Source organism: Neodiprion fabricii, chromosome 7, assembly GCF_021155785.1.
Source record: "Neodiprion fabricii isolate iyNeoFabr1 chromosome 7, iyNeoFabr1.1, whole genome shotgun sequence".
Lineage (NCBI taxonomy): Eukaryota > Metazoa > Arthropoda > Insecta > Hymenoptera > Diprionidae > Neodiprion > Neodiprion fabricii.
In genome coordinates, this window is record NC_060245.1 from 841169 (window position 1) to 860075 (window position 18907).

Sequence of the window (18907 nt, forward strand, 5' to 3'; positions counted from 1 at the left end):
TGTTAAACCTAAGAGAATCGGAGAAATTTCAGCGAAAATGACTCCTGGTATCAGGAGCACATGAGAACCGAGGAGCTCTTCTAAAAACAGGGACACATTGATTGATTGATTGACTGCATGTGATGTCGACGCTGTATGATTGAAGGCATGCATGCTTGATTGAGAGTGCGTGTGATCGCTAATTTTCCCGCCATTTTCTGTTAGACCTAAGAGAATCGGAGAAATTTCAGCGAAAATGACTCCTGGTATCAGGAGCACATGAGAACCGAGGAGCTCTTCTAAAAACAGGGACACATTGATTGATTGATTGACTGCATGTGATGTCGACGCTGTATGATTGAAGGCATGCATGCTTGATTGAGAGTGCGTGTGATCGCTAATTTTCCCGCCATTTTCTGTTAGACCTAAGAGAATCGGAGAAATTTCAGCGAAAATGACTCCTGGTATCAGGAGCACATGAGAACCGAGGAGCTCTTCTAAAAACAGGGACACATTGATTGATTGATTGACTGCATGTGATGTCGACGCTGTATGATTGAAGGCATGCATGCTTGATTGAGAGTGCGTGTGATCGCTAATTTTCCCGCCATTTTCTGTTAGACCTAAGAGAATCGGAGAAATTTCAGCGAAAATGACTCCTGGTATCAGGAGCACATGAGAACCGAGGAGCTCTTCTAAAAACAGGGACACATTGATTGATTGATTGACTGCATGTGATGTCGACGCTGTATGATTGAAGGCATGCATGCTTGATTGAGAGTGCGTGTGATCGCTAATTTTCCCGCCATTTTCTGTTAGACCTAAGAGAATCGGAGAAATTTCAGCGAAAATGACTCCTGGTATCAGGAGCACATGAGAACCGAGGAGCTCTTCTAAAAACAGGGACACATTGATTGATTGATTGACTGCATGTGATGTCGACGCTGTATGATTGAAGGCATGCATGCTTGATTGAGAGTGCGTGTGATCGCTAATTTTCCCGCCATTTTCTGTTAGACCTAAGAGAATCGGAGAAATTTCAGCGAAAATGACTCCTGGTATCAGGAGCACATGAGAACCGAGGAGCTCTTCTAAAAACAGGGACACATTGATTGATTGATTGACTGCATGTGATGTCGACGCTGTATGATTGAAGGCATGCATCCTCCGAGTATCAGGAGCGCAGAAAAACCGAGGAGCTCTTCTAAACACAGGGACACATTGATTGACTGCATGTGATGTCGACGCTGTGTGACTGAGGGCATGCCTGCTTGATTGAGAGTGCATGTGATCGCTAATTTTCCCGCCATTTTCTGTTAAACCTAAGAGAATCGGAGAAATTTCAGCGAAAATGACTCCTGGTATCAGGAGCACATGAGAACCGAGGAGCTCTTCTAAAAACAGGGACACATTGATTGATTGATTGACTACATGTGATGTCGACGCTGTATGATTGAAGGCATGCATGCTTGATTGAGAGTGCGTGTGATCGCTAATTTTCCCGCCATTTTCTGTTAGACCTAAGAGAATCGGAGAAATTTCAGCGAAAATGACTCCTGGTATCAGGAGCACATGAGAACCGAGGAGCTCTTCTAAAAACAGGGACACATTGACTGATTGATTGACTGCATGTGATGTCGACGCTGTGTGTATAAATTAAGGCATGCCTGCTTACTTGAGAAGGCATGTGATCGTTTGCTTACATGCTACTGCCACTTAAAACTATGCAAATCGAAAAAATTACCACGAAAAATTACTTCCGGTATCACCAGAACATCTGAGCCAAGGAGCTAGATCAAAGACACGCCTTATTCCTGAAAGCCAGTGTCCCCTACGTATAAACGTGGTTGCCTATGATTAGGCGCTACCACTTAGTTAAGCAACTCGGAGAAATTGCAGCGAAAAAATACTCCTGGTATTAGGAGAACATCTCAGCCGAGGAGCTTGATCAAAGGCACGCCTTATTCCTGAAAGCCCGTGTCGCATAAGTATAAGCGTGGTTGCCTATGATTAGGCGCTACCACTTAGCTCAGCAACTCGGAGAAATTGCAGCGAAAAAATACTCCTGGTATTAGGAGAACATCTCAGCCGAGGAGCTTGATCAAAGGCACGCCTTATTCCTGAAAGCCCGTGTCGCATAAGTATAAGCGTGGTTGCCTATGATTAGGCGCTACCACTTAGCTCAGCAACTCGGAGAAATTGCAGCGAAAAATTACTCCTGGTATTAGGAGAACATCTCAGCCGAGGAGCTTGATCAAAGGCACGCCTTATTCCTGAAAGCCCGTGTCGCATAAGTATAAGCGTGGTTGCCTATGATTAGGCGCTACCACTTAGCTCAGCAACTCGGAGAAATTGCAGCGAAAAAATACTCCTGGTATTAGGAGAACATCTCAGCCGAGGAGCTTGATCAAAGGCACGCCTTATTCCTGAAAGCCCGTGTCGCATAAGTATAAGCGTGGTTGCCTATGATTAGGCGCTACCACTTAGCTCAGCAACTCGGAGAAATTGCAGCGAAAAATTACTCCTGGTATCAGGAGAACATCTGAGCCGAGGAGCTTGATCAAAGGCACGCCTTATTCCTGAAAGCCCGTGTCGCATAAGTATAAGCGTGGTTGCCTATGATTAGGCGCAAAGGCACGCCTTATGCTTGATAGCCCGTGTCGCATACGTATAAACGTGGTTGCCCATAATTAGGCGCAAAGGCACGCCTTATGCTTGATAGCCCGTGTCGCATACGTATAAACGTGGTTGCCTATAATTAGGCGCTACCACTTTGAATAAGCAACTCGGAGAAATTGCAGCGAAAAATTACTCCTGGTATTAGGAGAACATCTGAGCCGAGGAGCTTGATCGAAGGCACGCCTTACGCTTGATGGCCGTGTCGCGTACATGTAAGTTTGGTTGCCTATAATTAGGCGCTTCCATTTAGACTAAGCAAATACGCTAGAAGGCTATTATTTTCCTTTTTTATTTTCATCATTATTCTTATGATTGTATAATACATAGAGATCTAAGGACCATTGAGCTATAACATAATATATAAATATAAACTTTAAAATCAAAACCTTATTTTGAATTTATGTACCTCACAACTATACATTATGCATAATAATGAATACATTTATTAGCATATATGTAGATATATAAAGAGAACATGACTTTAGCAGAAAAATTGAGTTATTAAATCATTTCTTTTATGAAAATGCTTTTCGGTCGGCGTTTCAGTTGTTGATATAGGTAGATAGATACAAATAGGGAGAGAAGAGCAGATATCCGCCAGTACGGCTTGAAGAAAATATCAACGGCGAACAACCAAAGTGCTAAAAACAATAATCAATGAACCAGTCAAAACTTTATTAGAGAATGTTTCAGAGAAACTTTTCACGATTGATGGTGTAATTGGAGCAATCCATACTAGGTTTTATTTCAGTATTGAAATTGTAAAATGGTGTTAATAAACTAAGCATGTTCATTCAACAACGCTATTTTTAAGAATGAATTATAAATGTCTGAAATGTTAGACATCTGACATTTTGTGTACTATTATATTATATATTAATTATTAAGCTAGCGCAATTGGCTAATGCTAAATTGTCATCGTGTTAACGAATCTTGTGCTCAGTTTTTAGCAGTCCACATCATATGCTGTTATACGGTAAAATAATAAACAAAATGTAAACAGAAAAAAAAACAGTACTCTCAATCTCTAGTTACAATTGGAAACTCATACACATATCATCATATGCCTCCATACAATATCGGCAATAAAGTATGAAATAACGGCGAGAAAGAAGAAAACCCTATTTGTAGACAATTCAGTAAAAACCTCATACACAAATTTATCGAGCGGTGACAAAATCATGAATTGGCAATAAGACCATAGTAATATTGACCATTGAAACAACTACGGCCTTTATTAAATCAGCCGTCTATATAGTACGAATCCATAAATGACGAATAAAAAGTGAGAATACATCCGATTGTAATATACTCTCTCTCGACTATTGTTTCTTTCAAATAGTATGTACGCAAAACAGGTTTTATTTGGAGACTAATCCTTCACATCCGTTCTAGAACGCGCCAGCAAGTTCGTGGGTTATCTTCTAGTCGACGTTGACTGAATGCCGAAATATGTATTTTCTGGTGTTAAAACTGTTGCTTAAATAGTTTTACATTGAGCAATATAGGCATAATTATGTCTCTACTTTGGACGCGGACACGTACGGTTTTGTACGGCTCGTTGCTCAGCTGAATATAAGATTCTAATGCTACAATTTGTATAATTCCAAAATTTCACGCTATTATACGTAGCCATGATAATGTAAAATTAATTTGCGTTGAGTGATGGCATGACAATTTATTATTCATTTTCTTTTTTCATTTATTTATTCACAAGCGTGTGATACTATGATTGTACTCACATTTTCGTCTTTACGACTCTTTCTGTATGTTATTGCTTGTCGAAGATTCCCGTTCCATATAATAGCAACCGATGCTTGTTATAATAGTAAAGTTGATAATAATTTTAACAGAATGGATATTATGCCAAGAAGAAAAAGAAAAAATATATGATTTCTGTTTGGAAAAATGACTGCAGAATTTTATACACAGTGGAAAACCAACAATTCATGAAATATGAAAACCCCAGATTAAATGCATGACGCGTATTTTTTCAACAACCAGACCGCCGGCCAGAGCATCTGCACAAAAACCAGTCTTTTTTAAATATAATTATTACTGTTAATTAATTGTTCTTAATTTGCAATTGCACAATCATTTGTAGGTCAACGATTGTTTTCTCAAGCATTTCAAGCCACGATACATTGGTCAGCGAACAGCGTATCTGACTAAAACAGCTGCTTGCGGTTGTCGTGGTTGTCGTAGTTGTTGTCGTCGTGCCGCAAACAGCGGTGGAAGATACGGTCGTAATATTAGTTGCTACAGTCTTTGATTTAACCGAATCACCCGGCTTGTCCTCTTCGTCTATTCGCGACACGTTAGGACAATCTTCTTTGTCACCGCACTGAATTTTATCATCCACGTTAAGAACGAAGCCGGCTTTTTCTTCCTTCGTCGTCGCATCGTCGACCAACAAAAGAGTGGGTTTGTCATCCTGCTCCTCTTCCTCACTCGAGCTCAACTTCCGCTTCTTAGATGGCGCTTCGAGCTCCGTCTGTCCGGCCTCTTTCGCCTTAGCCGCCCTCGTCCTAGCTAGAAGCGTGTCCAAGGCCGGCTGAAGACCGCCGGGAGGTTTGAGCCTTGTGCCACTGCTGTAAACGAGAGCCAGAGCCCTCAGATCTCCGGTTAATCTGTGCGCAGCAACTTGAACGTCCACCGCCTCCACCATCGCGGTCAGCGAGCTGACGAGATTGTCGATCAGGGAACAAGTCTGCTCGGTCAAAACGTGGCTGGCTAATTTTGGAAAAAAAGTCTTCAGGAAGGCGTGTATAGCCGGCACACCGAGTGACGATCTCTCGTCAAGGAGCACCGCGTCCACGTAATCCACCGTGTATGATGAACAGAGTAACGCGGCTATGTGCTTTCTATCAATATGCGTTGCCGCGTGCACGTCCAGCCATAATCGTGGAAACAGCGCCAGATGAAGAGGAACCCCTGAAACGCAAATAATTCGAGAGATTATAAATAAGAGAACTGGTTTCGTTTCCACTATTTTATAATAAATGAAGAAACATTCGGGTGAATGAATTTTCGACCCCAACGTCAGCTTTAATTAAAATAAAGGCGATAAAACCAGTAATCACACTCAGTTTACACACCTTCGAAACCAAGCATCGCACTGAGATTAACCAATGTGTCGGTCATGCAGTCATTGTTTATAGCCAATCTGCACATGACATCGATCAGCTCGTGATACGGTAAGTAAAACTCAAGCAGAGCACCGTCGTACTCGAGGTCAACACCTTTGGACGCTTCTAGTTGAGAATGGGGAACTGCCATCTGCACCATGGGTCGAGCGGGTCTAGAGGCCATTTTTCCAGGTGGATTTGACCGCCGGGGTAGATAAGGGCCGGGAGGAACGGCTGCGTGGGACTCCTGGAGGGCTGCGTGACAATGAGAGAGCAATGGGGCCAGGATGGAAATAGCTTCGCCGGGCACGAGCATCACCAACTCTTTGAGAAGGTCGATAGCCAGTGTTCTCATATCAGGCGGATTGTATGTGTTAAGCAGAGTGGCTAGTTTTCTCAGTACGTCCGGCCATTCCTTGCTGTTTGCTAGTATATTTCTTGCGTCTGGACCGTCGCGAGCTGTTCTGACGCAGCGTATCAACTCGACTATGATCGCTATCAACTCTGCCAGGTCTCCGGCTACATGGCAAGCCGTCGCTTCATGGTACATTATGTGAAGCATATGAAATGCCTCCAGCGCCATACTCAGCCCGCCATTGTAGACGACGTACAGACGATCATCGTCGGATTCGATAAGGATTCTGACAAAATATGAAGAAGCTGATTATTGAGGATTGTTTTACTTTGATATTTTCGGTTCAAATTTCGCCTAGTTGTTCATTGTTGCCCCTGTGTTCCAAGGTAGTGTCGGTCATATTTACCTAAACGCAGAGATGAGCGTCGCCCAGCACGAGCGCCCGTCCAAGCCTTGCAGGTAAGAGGACAGGGTGCCTCGTCGAAAAGAAGCAATTTCGGCTTCTTCTTGTTCCGTTTGATCCTGATGTCTAGCTACCAAAAGCTGCATTAGTTTGAACAGTTCATCGACAGCCTGGAACAGGAGTACGGAAATAGCGGATGTCAAGGTTCGTGTAAATAGGTCAAGTGCAAAAGTCGGCATTCTTTCATTAATTATTCCCATACTTTGGTACACTTACAGTAGAATATTGAGTAGGGTGTGGGGTAATGTTCTTGAACGCCCATTGGATATTTTGATGAGCTGCCAATTGTCGCGTAAAGGCACGAGACTGTTGACAACAGAGTCTGAGCAAACCGTAGTACGCAGGAAGCATAACACGATTAAATAAAACAACATCTTGGTCTTCGTGATCGGCTCTGCGAAAAAATAGGGAGACAAAATAAATAGTTTACGATCTTAATAGCAAATAAATCATTTGGATTGACAAACAGTTAAACATTTTTGCCGAGAGATTTTAATCTCGACTATTAAGTTCTTATGTAACAATAACTTACAATATATAATTAAATGCAATATTCTTTGTGATGTGTGGATTGTGCAGTATCATTGCGACATTCTCAGGACAGTCGGAACATACATGATACCAGAATAATAATACGGCTTGTTTATTGTGATGTACGGGTATACTTGGCTCCGATAATTTTGGATGAAACAATGTCCACAAATCATTCAAGTATTGTCCAAACTGAAACACAATAGACGAATTATATAACTCACCTTTTATCTAGAATACGAGGTGTGTTCAAAAAGTAAGGTGACTTTATATTTTTATGAAAAACTATTTATTTATTCATCAATATTTATGTTGTCCCCTTCAAAGTAATCCCCCTCAGATATAATACACTTGTGCCAACGCTTTTTCCAATCCTCAAAGCACTTCTGATAAGCACTTTCTGGTATAGCTTTGAGCTCTTCCAGCGATGCAGTCTTTTTTTCGGTCTTGGCTCTCCTGGGCTCTTCCACTGGGACGATTGGACTTTGGTTTCGATGTCATAACCATATACCCATGATTCATCACCAGTTATGACCCTTTTGAGTAAATCAGGATCATCATTGACGTCATTCAACAGCTCCTGAGCGATGCTCATGCGACGATTCTTCTGGTCAAAATTAAGCAGTTTCGGAACAAACTTCGCTGACACACGTCTCATACCCAAAACATCCGAAAAAATTTCATGGCACGAGCCAACCGATATGCCAACATCCTCAGCAACTTCTCTGATAGTGATTCGACGATTTTCCAAAACAATTTTCTTCACTGCTTCAACGTTTTCATCTGTTGTTGACGTGCTGGGGCGTCCAGAGCGAGGTTCGTCATTGGCATCTTCTCGGCCATCTTGGAAGAGCTTGTACCACTTATAAACGTTTTTTTTACTAAGAGTAGACTCACCGTATGCCACTGTCAACATTTCAAGTGTTTTGGAGCACTTAATTCCATTTTTTACACAAAATTTGATGCAAATTCTTTGATCCATTTTTCTTGATAGCAAAAAATCGCCGAGCACACCAAAATACGCCAAAATACGTCTCACCTTTGTATCTATCAAAAACAAACTAAACATGCTATACACTTGAAACTGTGTACAGATGTTCGGGACACGTGTACCAACATAACATAAAAAAAAATCGAAGATCGAACGGACATAGCCCGCGAAATTAGAAAAGTCACCTTACTTTTTGAACACACCTCGTATACTGTAATAATATTAAATAAAAGAAACACAAGTCTTTATGCTGCTTCAGCGTAACAACACAAATGAGAAACCAAAATAAAAATTGTATTTAGAGACCATATCCTACTCACCATCAGTTTTTCAGTCTTAGAAACAACGCAGTAAGTAAGTAATGCAAAATAGGCAGTGAGTTTCATCGTTCCGTGTGTTTGGATGTCGATGTAATGTCTGGCTGGTTGTAAGAGTCTCAACAGCGCTGTATAAATCTGGTGAAGAACCAGGGTTGCTTCCGATGAGAGTTGCAATTCCCTTGCAGAATTACATCCCAGGCCGAGTCTATGCGCCGTTCTGTATCCTTGCCTGAAGTGGGTGGAGGGAACCAGAGATACGAGCAAAAATGCAGCTGCGGATCTGACCCTCTGATTCGAGTGTTCCAGAAGGAAATGCTGCAGCCAGGTATCGAGGCCCTGCAAGACCCAGGCATGGGCCAATTTGCTTCTAGCAACGGCAAGGGCCAGCCACTCGAGTGCTCCGTGAGGGGCAACTCTTGCAGCTTCCCAAACTCGTCCGAGAACCAACTGGGTCATGCAGGGTAAGCCACTGGGGCCAGATCCTTCGGTGAGAAAAGTCAACAGCTTGAAAAATGGCTGGCAAACATCCGTGTGCTTGGTTATAGCCTGGAATATCATCGTAACTATATGGACGGCGAGTCTGTCGTTCCAGCGACACAAGGATTGAATCAAGTTCCGTGTCTGATTCAAGTTTATGACGTCTCGCGTTTGCTGGTACAAAAATGGAAACCCTTTTCCGCCAGCGACTGCATTCAGATCAGCGGGGGACAGCGTCAGCCTGTAAAATTATTTGTTAAGAATAATTTGTCGTTTGTCGTTTCATTGCAAAACTTAAGTTGAAGAATGCAAAAAATAGTCTAGAAAGTATACTTGTTAATAACAATATTTAAGTTCAATGTATGGCTATGAAAATTCGAGATTGAATCCATCTTAACGTACCACCGCACCGCCTGAACGAAAAGCACCGCAAAATCGAGTCCGAGCTCAACATGTTAATCACTCATCAATTGTAGTATGTACCAGATTCCAAAATTTCAAAGATTTCAAATAATTTCCAATGAGTTGAAATTATTTCATAGATTTCCAGAGATTTCCAGAATTTGAAATGATTTCATGGGATTTCATGAATTTCAAAGAATCTCAAGGAGTAAACCAGATTTCACAAGTGATTGCATGAAGCAAACCCCTCGTTTGCGTTGAATCGAGGAAAAAGTGCTACGAACCTGTGATCTGCTCCTCTGCTTCGTTCCACCAGAGCTGCGATGAGTGTGATCATTTTGTCGAGAGATGCCGGCCTAAGTTTGTCAGTGGGAACGGCTACGACCTCCTCTTCCTCCTCCTCCTCACTGACAGTGTCTACAAACTCGTGGGTCTTATGACCGAGATAGAAATTGACCATGGTTGAAATGGCTTGTACTTGAATTAAAAACAAAGTCTCTTCCTCTCCCATTTTGCTAAATTCGTACAAGAAGCTGAAATACTCAGTGAGGTGTTTCAAGTGCTGCTTAGCATGTTCCATGAGGGAAAGCAGCATCCTCACAAACCTTGTGACACAGGACTGGGTGCCGACGGTGCTTAGATCGCCCTCGGGATCACAAGCAAGGTAGAGGGGAGCCTGAGTGGCTCGCAATCGTTGAATAACATGTATGCAGAGTCGCTGAAACATCTGGCGGACCATCTGGTTTGGGCATTTGACAAGGATCTGAATTGGCCACCAGGAATCCCCAGCCATTCTTTCCAAAAATCTGGCGCAAGCTCCTACCGAACCGTTGAATTGCTTTGTGAGCAGTTCAACCCACTGAACCATAGTCGGTTTTTCCTTAGCGTGAATGAAAGTCTCCATGAAAAATGAAGTTGAGAGCTCTGCCGACATCTCGGTGATGTCGGGTTGCATAGACAGTAGAGTTTGTGGTATGTAGCCACATATCTGCCACATAAAGCTGAAGTACGTGTGCTCAAAAATGTTTTTGTCCTGCAGAAAGTGCATGTTATCTTGCCATATCCAATCTTCCAATTCTTTATTGAGCTCCAGAGGTGGAAGATTGTTGATCTGCTGCAGTGACTGTAGAGACTGAGGCGTGTCCATCAGACTAGAAACTGTGGCCTCGTCGTCTTTGTGCTGATCACCTGGATTGGCACACCACTCATAGAAAAGCATGTATGCGGAGTTGGTTTTCTCGAAACTGAAGTCCATAAACTTGTCGGTGACAGAGTCGTACGTTTTACTGGTCATTTCGCCACCAAAACACTCGGCGGCGATCTGGTTTGGGTCAAACGGCTTCACTTCGGCGTCATTGAACAGAAACCACTTGTTTTTATTCGGCGATGTTCGATCTCTGATGAAACTATAATAATGCCCTCCATCCGCTGTGCCAGTGTGAACGGTAACGCCGATCAAATCGTATTGATGATGCTCTGTGGCTTCTTTGTCGTCAGCAACGCCCGAGCTACCCTCGCTCTCAGACTTCCTTTTTTCAGAGGCAATTTTCTCCTCCTGATAATGCTGGGGCATGAGTTTCTTCTCGACATATCCGGACATGTCCAGTCTTAGTGGAAAACTGAAATGCGTATTTACCTTCTCCTTGAGCATTGTGACCATATTGAATGTGTAACGCATTGTGTTAAAGCATAAAATGTGGGGCAGTTTCTTAAAGCAAGCCCTCTTCTCAGCCCTGACTTTTTTTCCGCACTGTGAACATGTGTACATATTATCTCCCTCCAGTGTATCTTTCACCGTAACTTCATCGAGGCTTTCGTATAGATTCCTCATATCGGCCACTTGGCATCTGACCGTATAAAATTCTTCCAGCGTTCTGCTGACATGCTCGCAATCGAGCGACACGACGTTGTTGGAAATAACGCCGCAGAATAAAGTCTTGACAAGATTTTTCAGGTCCATTGTCATTTCTTCAAGCTTTGAGACGAGATCTATAAAAAATTCTGCCATGTCTTTCTGCTCGCCGGTATTCAGAGGTGCGTGATCCATCGTATACACTCTGCAAAAACTGCGAGGATTGTAAGCCTTTCTTTCAGATTCTTGAAGATATGCAAACATTCTTTGTAACTCCCTGAGCGTCAACTGATGCTTGTTAGCTTCCGCGCAGTCGGCACCCAGAATGGAAATGCGAGCCTGCGGCATCATGTAAAGATGCTGCATGCAGCTGGCCATATAACATGTGGCACCTAAGTTTGTCAATCCCACATAGCCGCAGTCCGATCTCCCATCTTCGTGCGGCCAGTAATCCCAAGGATACGGAGAATGGGGTCCTGGTCTGTGCTGAGCGAGTAACTTCTCGTGAAGTATCCTGTAATTACCGGGTGCAGATTTAACCAGTTCAACGAGCAAGTCAAAAGCAGCTGATCTCGAGACTTGACTTTTGCATTTGGGCACGTGTTTTGTTCTCGGATTGGGCAGTGCGAATAGAAAGTCGAAAACTTCGTGCAGAAGTTTTTGTCCGAGTTTACCTTGCTTACAAGGGGGATTGTGTATCATTATATTACAGGCCAAGTTCAGGAGACCGACAAGACCATCGTCTTCGACGGTGTTGTGACGAGTTTCAAGATGCTCCCTGGTCAAAACAGAATCAATAACTCTGACAGCTAGGGCCTCTATGTCTATTGTCGAAACGCACGACTGTTCCAAATTCTCTTTTATAATTTCCTCGGGCAGAGAATCGACCAGTCTGCATACCAGCCAGAAATAATCCCTGCACGCTGGGCCATATGGTTCCTTCCCGTCGTCAAGAGCTGAATGTAAGTGAAGAGGCAAATCGGGCTTATGATGGAAAGGCCTCATGGCCTCGGCAACGACTAGATGCTCCAGTAACGTGGAAAGCATGGGTCCGATCAGACTGGTAGTGTCTGTTCCTCCGTCATCGGAGCCTGTGCTTCCCAGACACAGCCTATACAAGGCGGTGCATACTTCTCTCCTAACCGCAGGCTCGGGATCTTCTAGAACAAGCCGCCTTAGCCAGGATTTGCCAAATGGTTCCAATGACGAGAAAAGCGACTGTCGAGCAGCGGGATCGCTGTGTACCCAGCAAACGAGTAGCGCCGTCGTGTAATGAATGACCTGGGCCCATCCAAACAGTCCAGTTTTGTAATGGTTCGGATCCCTGGGGAGAGAGGCTTCGTGAAGAATGCTAGTTATCCTCGGCATTACCGTATCTACATCCATCATTGCTAGCATAGCATCGCTGAGACGAGGGACGAGAAGTTTGTCGGCCTTACTTCGTTTCCGCTCTTCTTTGACGACTCCGAGGTGGCAGAGCTGCTTTAAAAGGCTAGCAAGACAGTCCTGCTGCCATTCGCTACCGTCTCCTCGCTCCAAACAGCCGGACATAAAGATATCAAAGAGATGTCGAAGTCCACCGTGTTGAACGAAGGCTGCTGCCCATGAGATCTCCTTGTCCTTATCCTCCTGGTTGTCCTCGGCGTCACCTCCGCCCTCGTGAACAGGCGTGATAGTTACGCTGCTTGTTGAGGTTGGTTGATTAGACGTATTCCTTCTGCTGAGCGACTCGACGATGTAAAGGGAATACATAAGCTTCTGAGGACTGGCAGGATCAAGTAATTCCGGGAAGGAGGCCTCCCCTAATTTTTGAAATCCGAGGAGAAGGGTCGGGCTGGTGGGCAAAAGTGTCAGGGTATCCCAAACTCGCCTGGAAAGTACCTGTGCTTTTGTGTGCGGTATGGTTTGGCCCCCTTTGACGATTGTCTTCATGGCGCTCAACGTCCTCATTAAAGTAAAAAGTTGCTCGAAGTATTGCGGTCTAAGCAGAAGCAGAGTGGGCAACGATTCTCTCGGTGGAGGTGGTAGCAAAGACGGTGAGTCGACGTCTCGCTTGCCACTCCTTCCACTTCCGCTGCCTCGACCTGCACCCAGAGATATAAAAACGAGCTGCCCATCCTTGAAACCCATTTCTTGTAGGGTCTTCTCGTCAAAGTCTATGGTCAGCTCTTGGCCCTGAGTTATCATCCTGATCGGCCCGTCCGTGAGTAGCGAACCAAGGACAGAGCTGCCGTTGGCGCTTGAGTTGCCCAAAGCCGTAGACGCTTTGTCCTGAGAATTCTGGGTGTCATCCCACCACTTTGCCACTTCAGCCCTGAGATCAGCGACAAAATCAGTACTGAGCAAGGTGAAGCTGGTTTTGTCGGGTATACCGGCTGGCTGAACAAATATTCTTATCTGTTGTCCTTTTTCCGAGGTATTCATCGCTACGTGGCTCCCCGCGCCTCTTCCTTCCAAAGCCCATCTTCGAAGATGGTAAGCATAACGTTTTCTAAAGGCTTCCAAATGGGTTCTGAGCAGGAGCAACGCACGCTGTATACACCGTAGACTCGCCTCTTCGTTTGTTTCCAGATCAGCACTGGCCGCAGCTAGATGCATCATGCATTGGGAAACAAACTCGGCCTCCTGAGTAAGCTGCCGCGACATGTAATAGCCGTTCAGATACTGTATGGCAGCCATACTGACGTCGGTGCTCTTGGCTCGCAGAGCTATTCTCCACAGGAAATCCATTCCCACGGTATCGACGTCCCTCAAAGGTCGGTCCAAGTGGGCGGCGGCCAGCCTGGCAAGGTTGCACAGCTGTTGAAACAAGCTGAGACCAGTCATGCTTATGGTTTCAGGAGGAAGACTGGGCAGCTTCCGCATGCACAAATGTTTAAGGGTATCCATTCCGAGAGCGTGCTGTTCCGTGGATTTAGCTTGGCTGAGTAGCCAGCTGAAAAGTTCGTCCGAGCACATGGAATCCTGAGATAGACACTGCCACAGTATGTCGACCTGTTCTAGACTGAGTCTGAACGAGTCTGGCGAACCGAGTGGCGAGAATATAGACGACAGAAATTGCAGCCTCACTTGAACCTCAGTCTGATGAGAATAGAGATTAGTCTTCGACCCGTTGGTGGCGTACGTTCTCAGGTTGTTGAAAAAATGCCTCATCATTCCTCGCTCCCTGTCCGCCCACGTGGTTATCGTGTGAGCGTCCATCGCATCAAACTGTTGAAAACTAGCCAGCAGCTTGGGCAGCAGCCTCAGAGAAACGACAACCGATCTGTTGGATGCCAAGTTTTCTAAGCATCCCTCAATGAATTTCATCGGTATGAGCCTGTCTACGTTGAAGCAAAGCAAACTGCATAGCGCTTTTTCAGCCTCCAGAGCCAGACCCTCACCCAAGCTGCCTATCTTGTCATCCTGTAGAATGTCCCACAGCAAAGTGTTTCCGGGTTTACAAACGGTCTCCAAATTGAACTGCGAGCTGAGCCTAGCTATTGTCTGTCGAGCAGTCCTGAGCTGCGGTGGCCGGCAGATGGACCTTCTGAGCGCCATGGCCGGATGTTGATGGTCCTGGTGATATGCCTGCATCTGTATCGCAGTTAAATGCCTCGCTGCCAACTGTGCGAGTTCCTCCTCGCAGCCGCTCTCCTCCCCGTCAAAATCGGCCATGTTCTTCTCGCTCTTGTTCGATATCCGGCTGCTGTAAGAGCCCTCCTCGTCTGAGAGCATTTCGTCGAGGGTCGAGGCAAGGAACGGCGGCCCACTCGAGTGAACGAGTCCCGCTAACTCGGACATGACGGCACCGGTGTCTTCGGCGGCCGTGACGGCTGCCACCGCAACGTCGCTGTCATCCTCGTCATGAGACGTATCCGCGGAATCCGGTCCTCTATCGATACCGTGAGCGTGCCCGACCAGGGCAAGGTATTTGCTCTTGTTGGCTCTTCTGAGCAGCGCGGCCGTCGTTGGGACTTGCTGATCGTTTGGCTCCATCGCCATTGCTTGCTGCTTGACGTGATCTAGGGTGTCGTCAACGTTGGTCGGATCCGATCTCGGATGGTCCAGAGTGTTCTTCAGGATACAATCATTTTTCTTCACTCCATCGGCGTCAGGAAGCAACTCGCTAACTTTCGCCTTCTTGTCGCAATCGTCCAAGTTTGATTGGCCAGTACCTGAATCGAGACATCTCAGTGGCTTTTTCCTCTTTCTCAGTAACTTCTTTCTCATTTTTTCATAAACGTTTATCTCCTCGGTATTTGACTTCTCCGTGTCAGCCTCGGCATCGGAACCACTCTGCGGCTTCTCTTTAAGTTCCGAAGCTTCGTCTGTCCTGAAACCCGAATCTTGTTGCTCTTCCGATTTTCTAAGAAGTCCAACTTCGCTGTCCTTTCTCAATTCCACGCCTTCCTCTGTGTCTGTTATACCACAGACGACCGGAATCGCCTCCAAACTCTCAGTCTTGAAGTTGCCTAAATTTAACGAGAAAGAAATCCATTCAATGGAATCGGAAACTTAATACAAAGTTAGACTAGAATACAGTAGCATCGTGACTTGAAATGTTGTGAATCTGACCTTCGCAATCGCTGCTGTCCCCTCTGGCCTGTTTGCGAGGTGAGGGTCCGTCAGACGGCGCAGGACTGGGCTCCTCTTCCTCCTCGTCGGGGCTGGATCCCTCCATGCCGCTGGGGTCGCTGCTGCTGCTACCACCGAGACCTCTGGAGCTGACGAGAATCCCTCTGTTTTTCATGGCCAGTCCGCCAGAGTATCCCGAACCTCCTGAGGTCCAGATGAACTTTATCAAAGCAGAGGCGAGGAAGAGGCTCTGCTCGTTATGATCCTTTGGCTCCAATTTTCCGAGAAGTGAGTACAAATGAAGAACAGGCGTTGGCGCAAGGTGCTTAACTAGCGGCGCGAGCAGATCGTAAACGGGCCTGCCACAGTGCTTCAACTGGGCTGCCTGCCACATGGTGTCCATGTCCGAAGGTGAAATCCTCCCCTCCATTGCCAGGAAACTCAGAACAATGTGACTTTGCTTGATAACTTCGACGTGCAAATTCGGACCGAATATATGGGCGATTATGTTGTTCTCGGTCAGCCAGGCAGCAAGAGCGTGACCCACCTGCTCGACTTCGGCAACAGTTTCACTGTTGCAAAGTTCATTGAATGTTGTGATATGCGCGTTTATCTGCGCCACACCGGCCAGTCTCATGGTCAGCGTTGTGCTGGTAAAGTACTTGAATGCCAGATCCAGTCCGTCTCTGTCAAAAGTCGGAAGAACCGCGTCTATCGGGTCTTTAACCGCACTCCACATGAAATCTAAGGGTAAAAAAAACCCGTTTTGAGAAACTCGAAACTGCTGACATTTCTTGACGTGGAGAAGATCATCTAACAAACCTGCCATAGTCCTGACAGCCGGAGTTCGGAGCTCTTTGTCACCGAGGCGGCACATATACCTCATAACTCGTCTCCTCAAAGGCACAAACAGCTGAATAACACTCCCGTAATTCAGCCACAATTTGAGATTGCAAATAACTGCGACCATAGAGTGTGCCAGGCCGACCGGCAGTGCGTTCTCCATATCGAAACACGCGGACATGATGTTGAAGCCTCCTTGGTGGCAAAAAACTGAAACAGCTCGGATCAGAGGTGCCGGCACTTCTGGATCGTGTGGTTCGCAGTAGCCTCCTTCATCCTGAAATGATAATTAAACATCCAAGTATCGTTTAAGGAAGAAAATAGTCATGGAGAAATAAATTCAGATGGACGGTACGCGTTTTTAACCAATAAACAACTAGCAAGTACCCGAAATGCATGATATACTTGCAAATAGTCTCTTTCAGGACATTAAATACTGGACAATTGTTTAGCAAGTATTGAGGAGTTGTTACCTTAATCGGTGCGATAGGACTGATCACACCACCGTGTTTCATGGCGATATAGAGAGGAAAGTTCAAAAGAAATATTTTAGAAAGAAGGTGAAGCAATTTCTCCCTGTCTTGCTGTGACCAGGAATGTTTTCTCTTGGATTGCGAGTTGTCTGAGCCATCGGCCTGACCGACAGCTGTGGCCGTGTTCACTGTTTTATTTTTTTCTTTTTTCTTCTCATCATTGTCGTCATCAGCATGTCCCTCCTTATTGCGATCCTCCTCCTTGTCCTCATCCTGAATAGCCTGAAGTTGCTGAAGCGTCGAAAGAACAACACTTTGCATCAATCTTGAAAATCGGTCAAAATTTTTAATATCCCGATAGCAGCACATGCATTGCCTGTAAAGAAAGTGTCTGAATCAGCAAGGAAGCAAGTACTTTGAAGATGTTTAGAGAATTTTAATTCCTATCTATCTGATCTAATTTTAGACTTTCAACGTTCTTCCAATATTGAACGCATATTTGTATTGATTGTTTACACGGAAGAAACGATCACAATACCTTTGCACCCACTGGTTGACATATTGCAGGATCGTGTCCACATCAGCTATGCATAGGTTGACCAACTCGTCCTGCTCCTTGGAGGCCCGTTCTTCGTCTGCGTGGACAAAGAATGTGAGTGGAAGGAAAAGTTTACCTAAATTTGATACGAAATGGGAGGACTCTGTCCAGGTTTGAAAACAGCGGATGTGGTAAAGACGTCAGTTTTGACAGTTGTGTGAAAGAAAGTAAACAGAGATATGAATGGGGATATGTCAATCGGTTGAGAACAAGTAAATGAGACGAAAAAAGAAGATAATCAACAGATTGATAGGTTATAAAGTAGCGACACTCGATGGAACAAAGAGTCGAGATCGTGAGCTCGGAGGATCGAAAAAAAATGAATCGTAATTCCATGACAAACTATGAAACATGTGTAATAAGGGAAAGTAATGAAAATCGGGCAAATACTGTGTATAATCGGGATTTGGCAGTTGGACGCCTGGACAGAGATGCGGATGGCATTTGTTGGCTCGTTCGAAAAGGTTAGGTTAGAGTTTTGTATGTATTAAGTGTATCATATGGCTTACAAGAGAGAAGAAGATCGTGAAAGTCGGCGCACACATCGCACATGATTAATAATCTGTCTGTTTAGCCTAACACGGCCTTTAGTCACCTCAAGTCCATCACTATTAACCCTCAACGACCGTCCACCACCGAAATAATAAATTGTCGACGATACTGTCAAACATTTTTAATTATTGTTTATTTTCATTTTATTATTTACTTGTTGTACTTGTTCTTGTTAATCTCTTTATTTCTATTTATTTCGGCTTTTTTCTAACAGTACCCCGACGGTCATCAACAGTTGATCAATCTATCAACCACCATATTGAATTTTATGTTGTTTCCTTGATGTTTCCTTGCGTAGAGGGCTGCCACTACTGCCACTACTACTAGCGCCCACCAAAAGCGGCCACCTTCACGTCCAACATTGATAGCACTACATATTCACCACCCCCCCCCCCACCCCCCGCCCCGCTGCTGGGACACTTCACTCGTGGTGTAAATTTACCTCTCGTGGTGTAAATTCACTTTTTCTATTCATTATTATCTTTAGATTGGAAAATAAATGAATAACAAAATCACGCGCTGGAAATTGAATAATAATATGATTTCAATACACCCTTTATCCGGCTATAGGCTATAAGCTATAATGTACTTTTCTTCTGCGTATTCTAGTATGAAACATATGTAGAAGTATGAGCACTCAACTCTCGCATTATGTAGTACGTACTAGAAAGTATAATATTACTTAATTTTCTTACACTAATCTGTCC

The 18907-nt window shown here is 44.8% G+C and overlaps 1 protein-coding gene across 1 annotated transcript; it reads right to left on the reverse strand.

The window, feature by feature from the left end:
• Positions 1-4316: 4316 nt before the first annotated feature.
• Positions 4317-18577, reverse strand: LOC124186824 (ubiquitin carboxyl-terminal hydrolase 34). Its single transcript, XM_046578854.1, has 12 exons — positions 18158-18577; positions 17589-17685; positions 17051-17426; positions 16557-16854; positions 15735-16478; positions 9610-15631; positions 8447-9164; positions 7137-7327; positions 6821-6998; positions 6548-6714; positions 5757-6427; positions 4317-5592 (listed from the first exon to the last, which is right to left on the reverse strand). The coding sequence occupies exons 1-12, from the start codon at positions 18198-18200 to the stop codon at positions 4724-4726; spliced, it is 10374 nt and encodes a 3457-aa protein (XP_046434810.1). The 5' UTR covers positions 18201-18577; the 3' UTR covers positions 4317-4723.
• Between the last annotated feature and the right edge of the window lie 330 nt (positions 18578-18907).

Bases quoted from the DNA above. Each gene is read 5' to 3' on its own strand.
- LOC124186824 (XM_046578854.1), bottom strand. From the start codon at position 18,200: ATGTGCGATGTGTGCGCCGACTTTCACGATCTTCTTCTCTCTT. The intron at 16,855-17,050 runs GTAACAACTCCT...TTATCATTTCAG, and splicing joins GTCCTATCGCACCGATTAAG to GATGAAGGAGGCTACTGCGA. The intron at 9,165-9,609 runs GTTCGTAGCACT...ATAATTTTACAG, and splicing joins AGCAGAGGAGCAGATCACAG to GCTGACGCTGTCCCCCGCTG.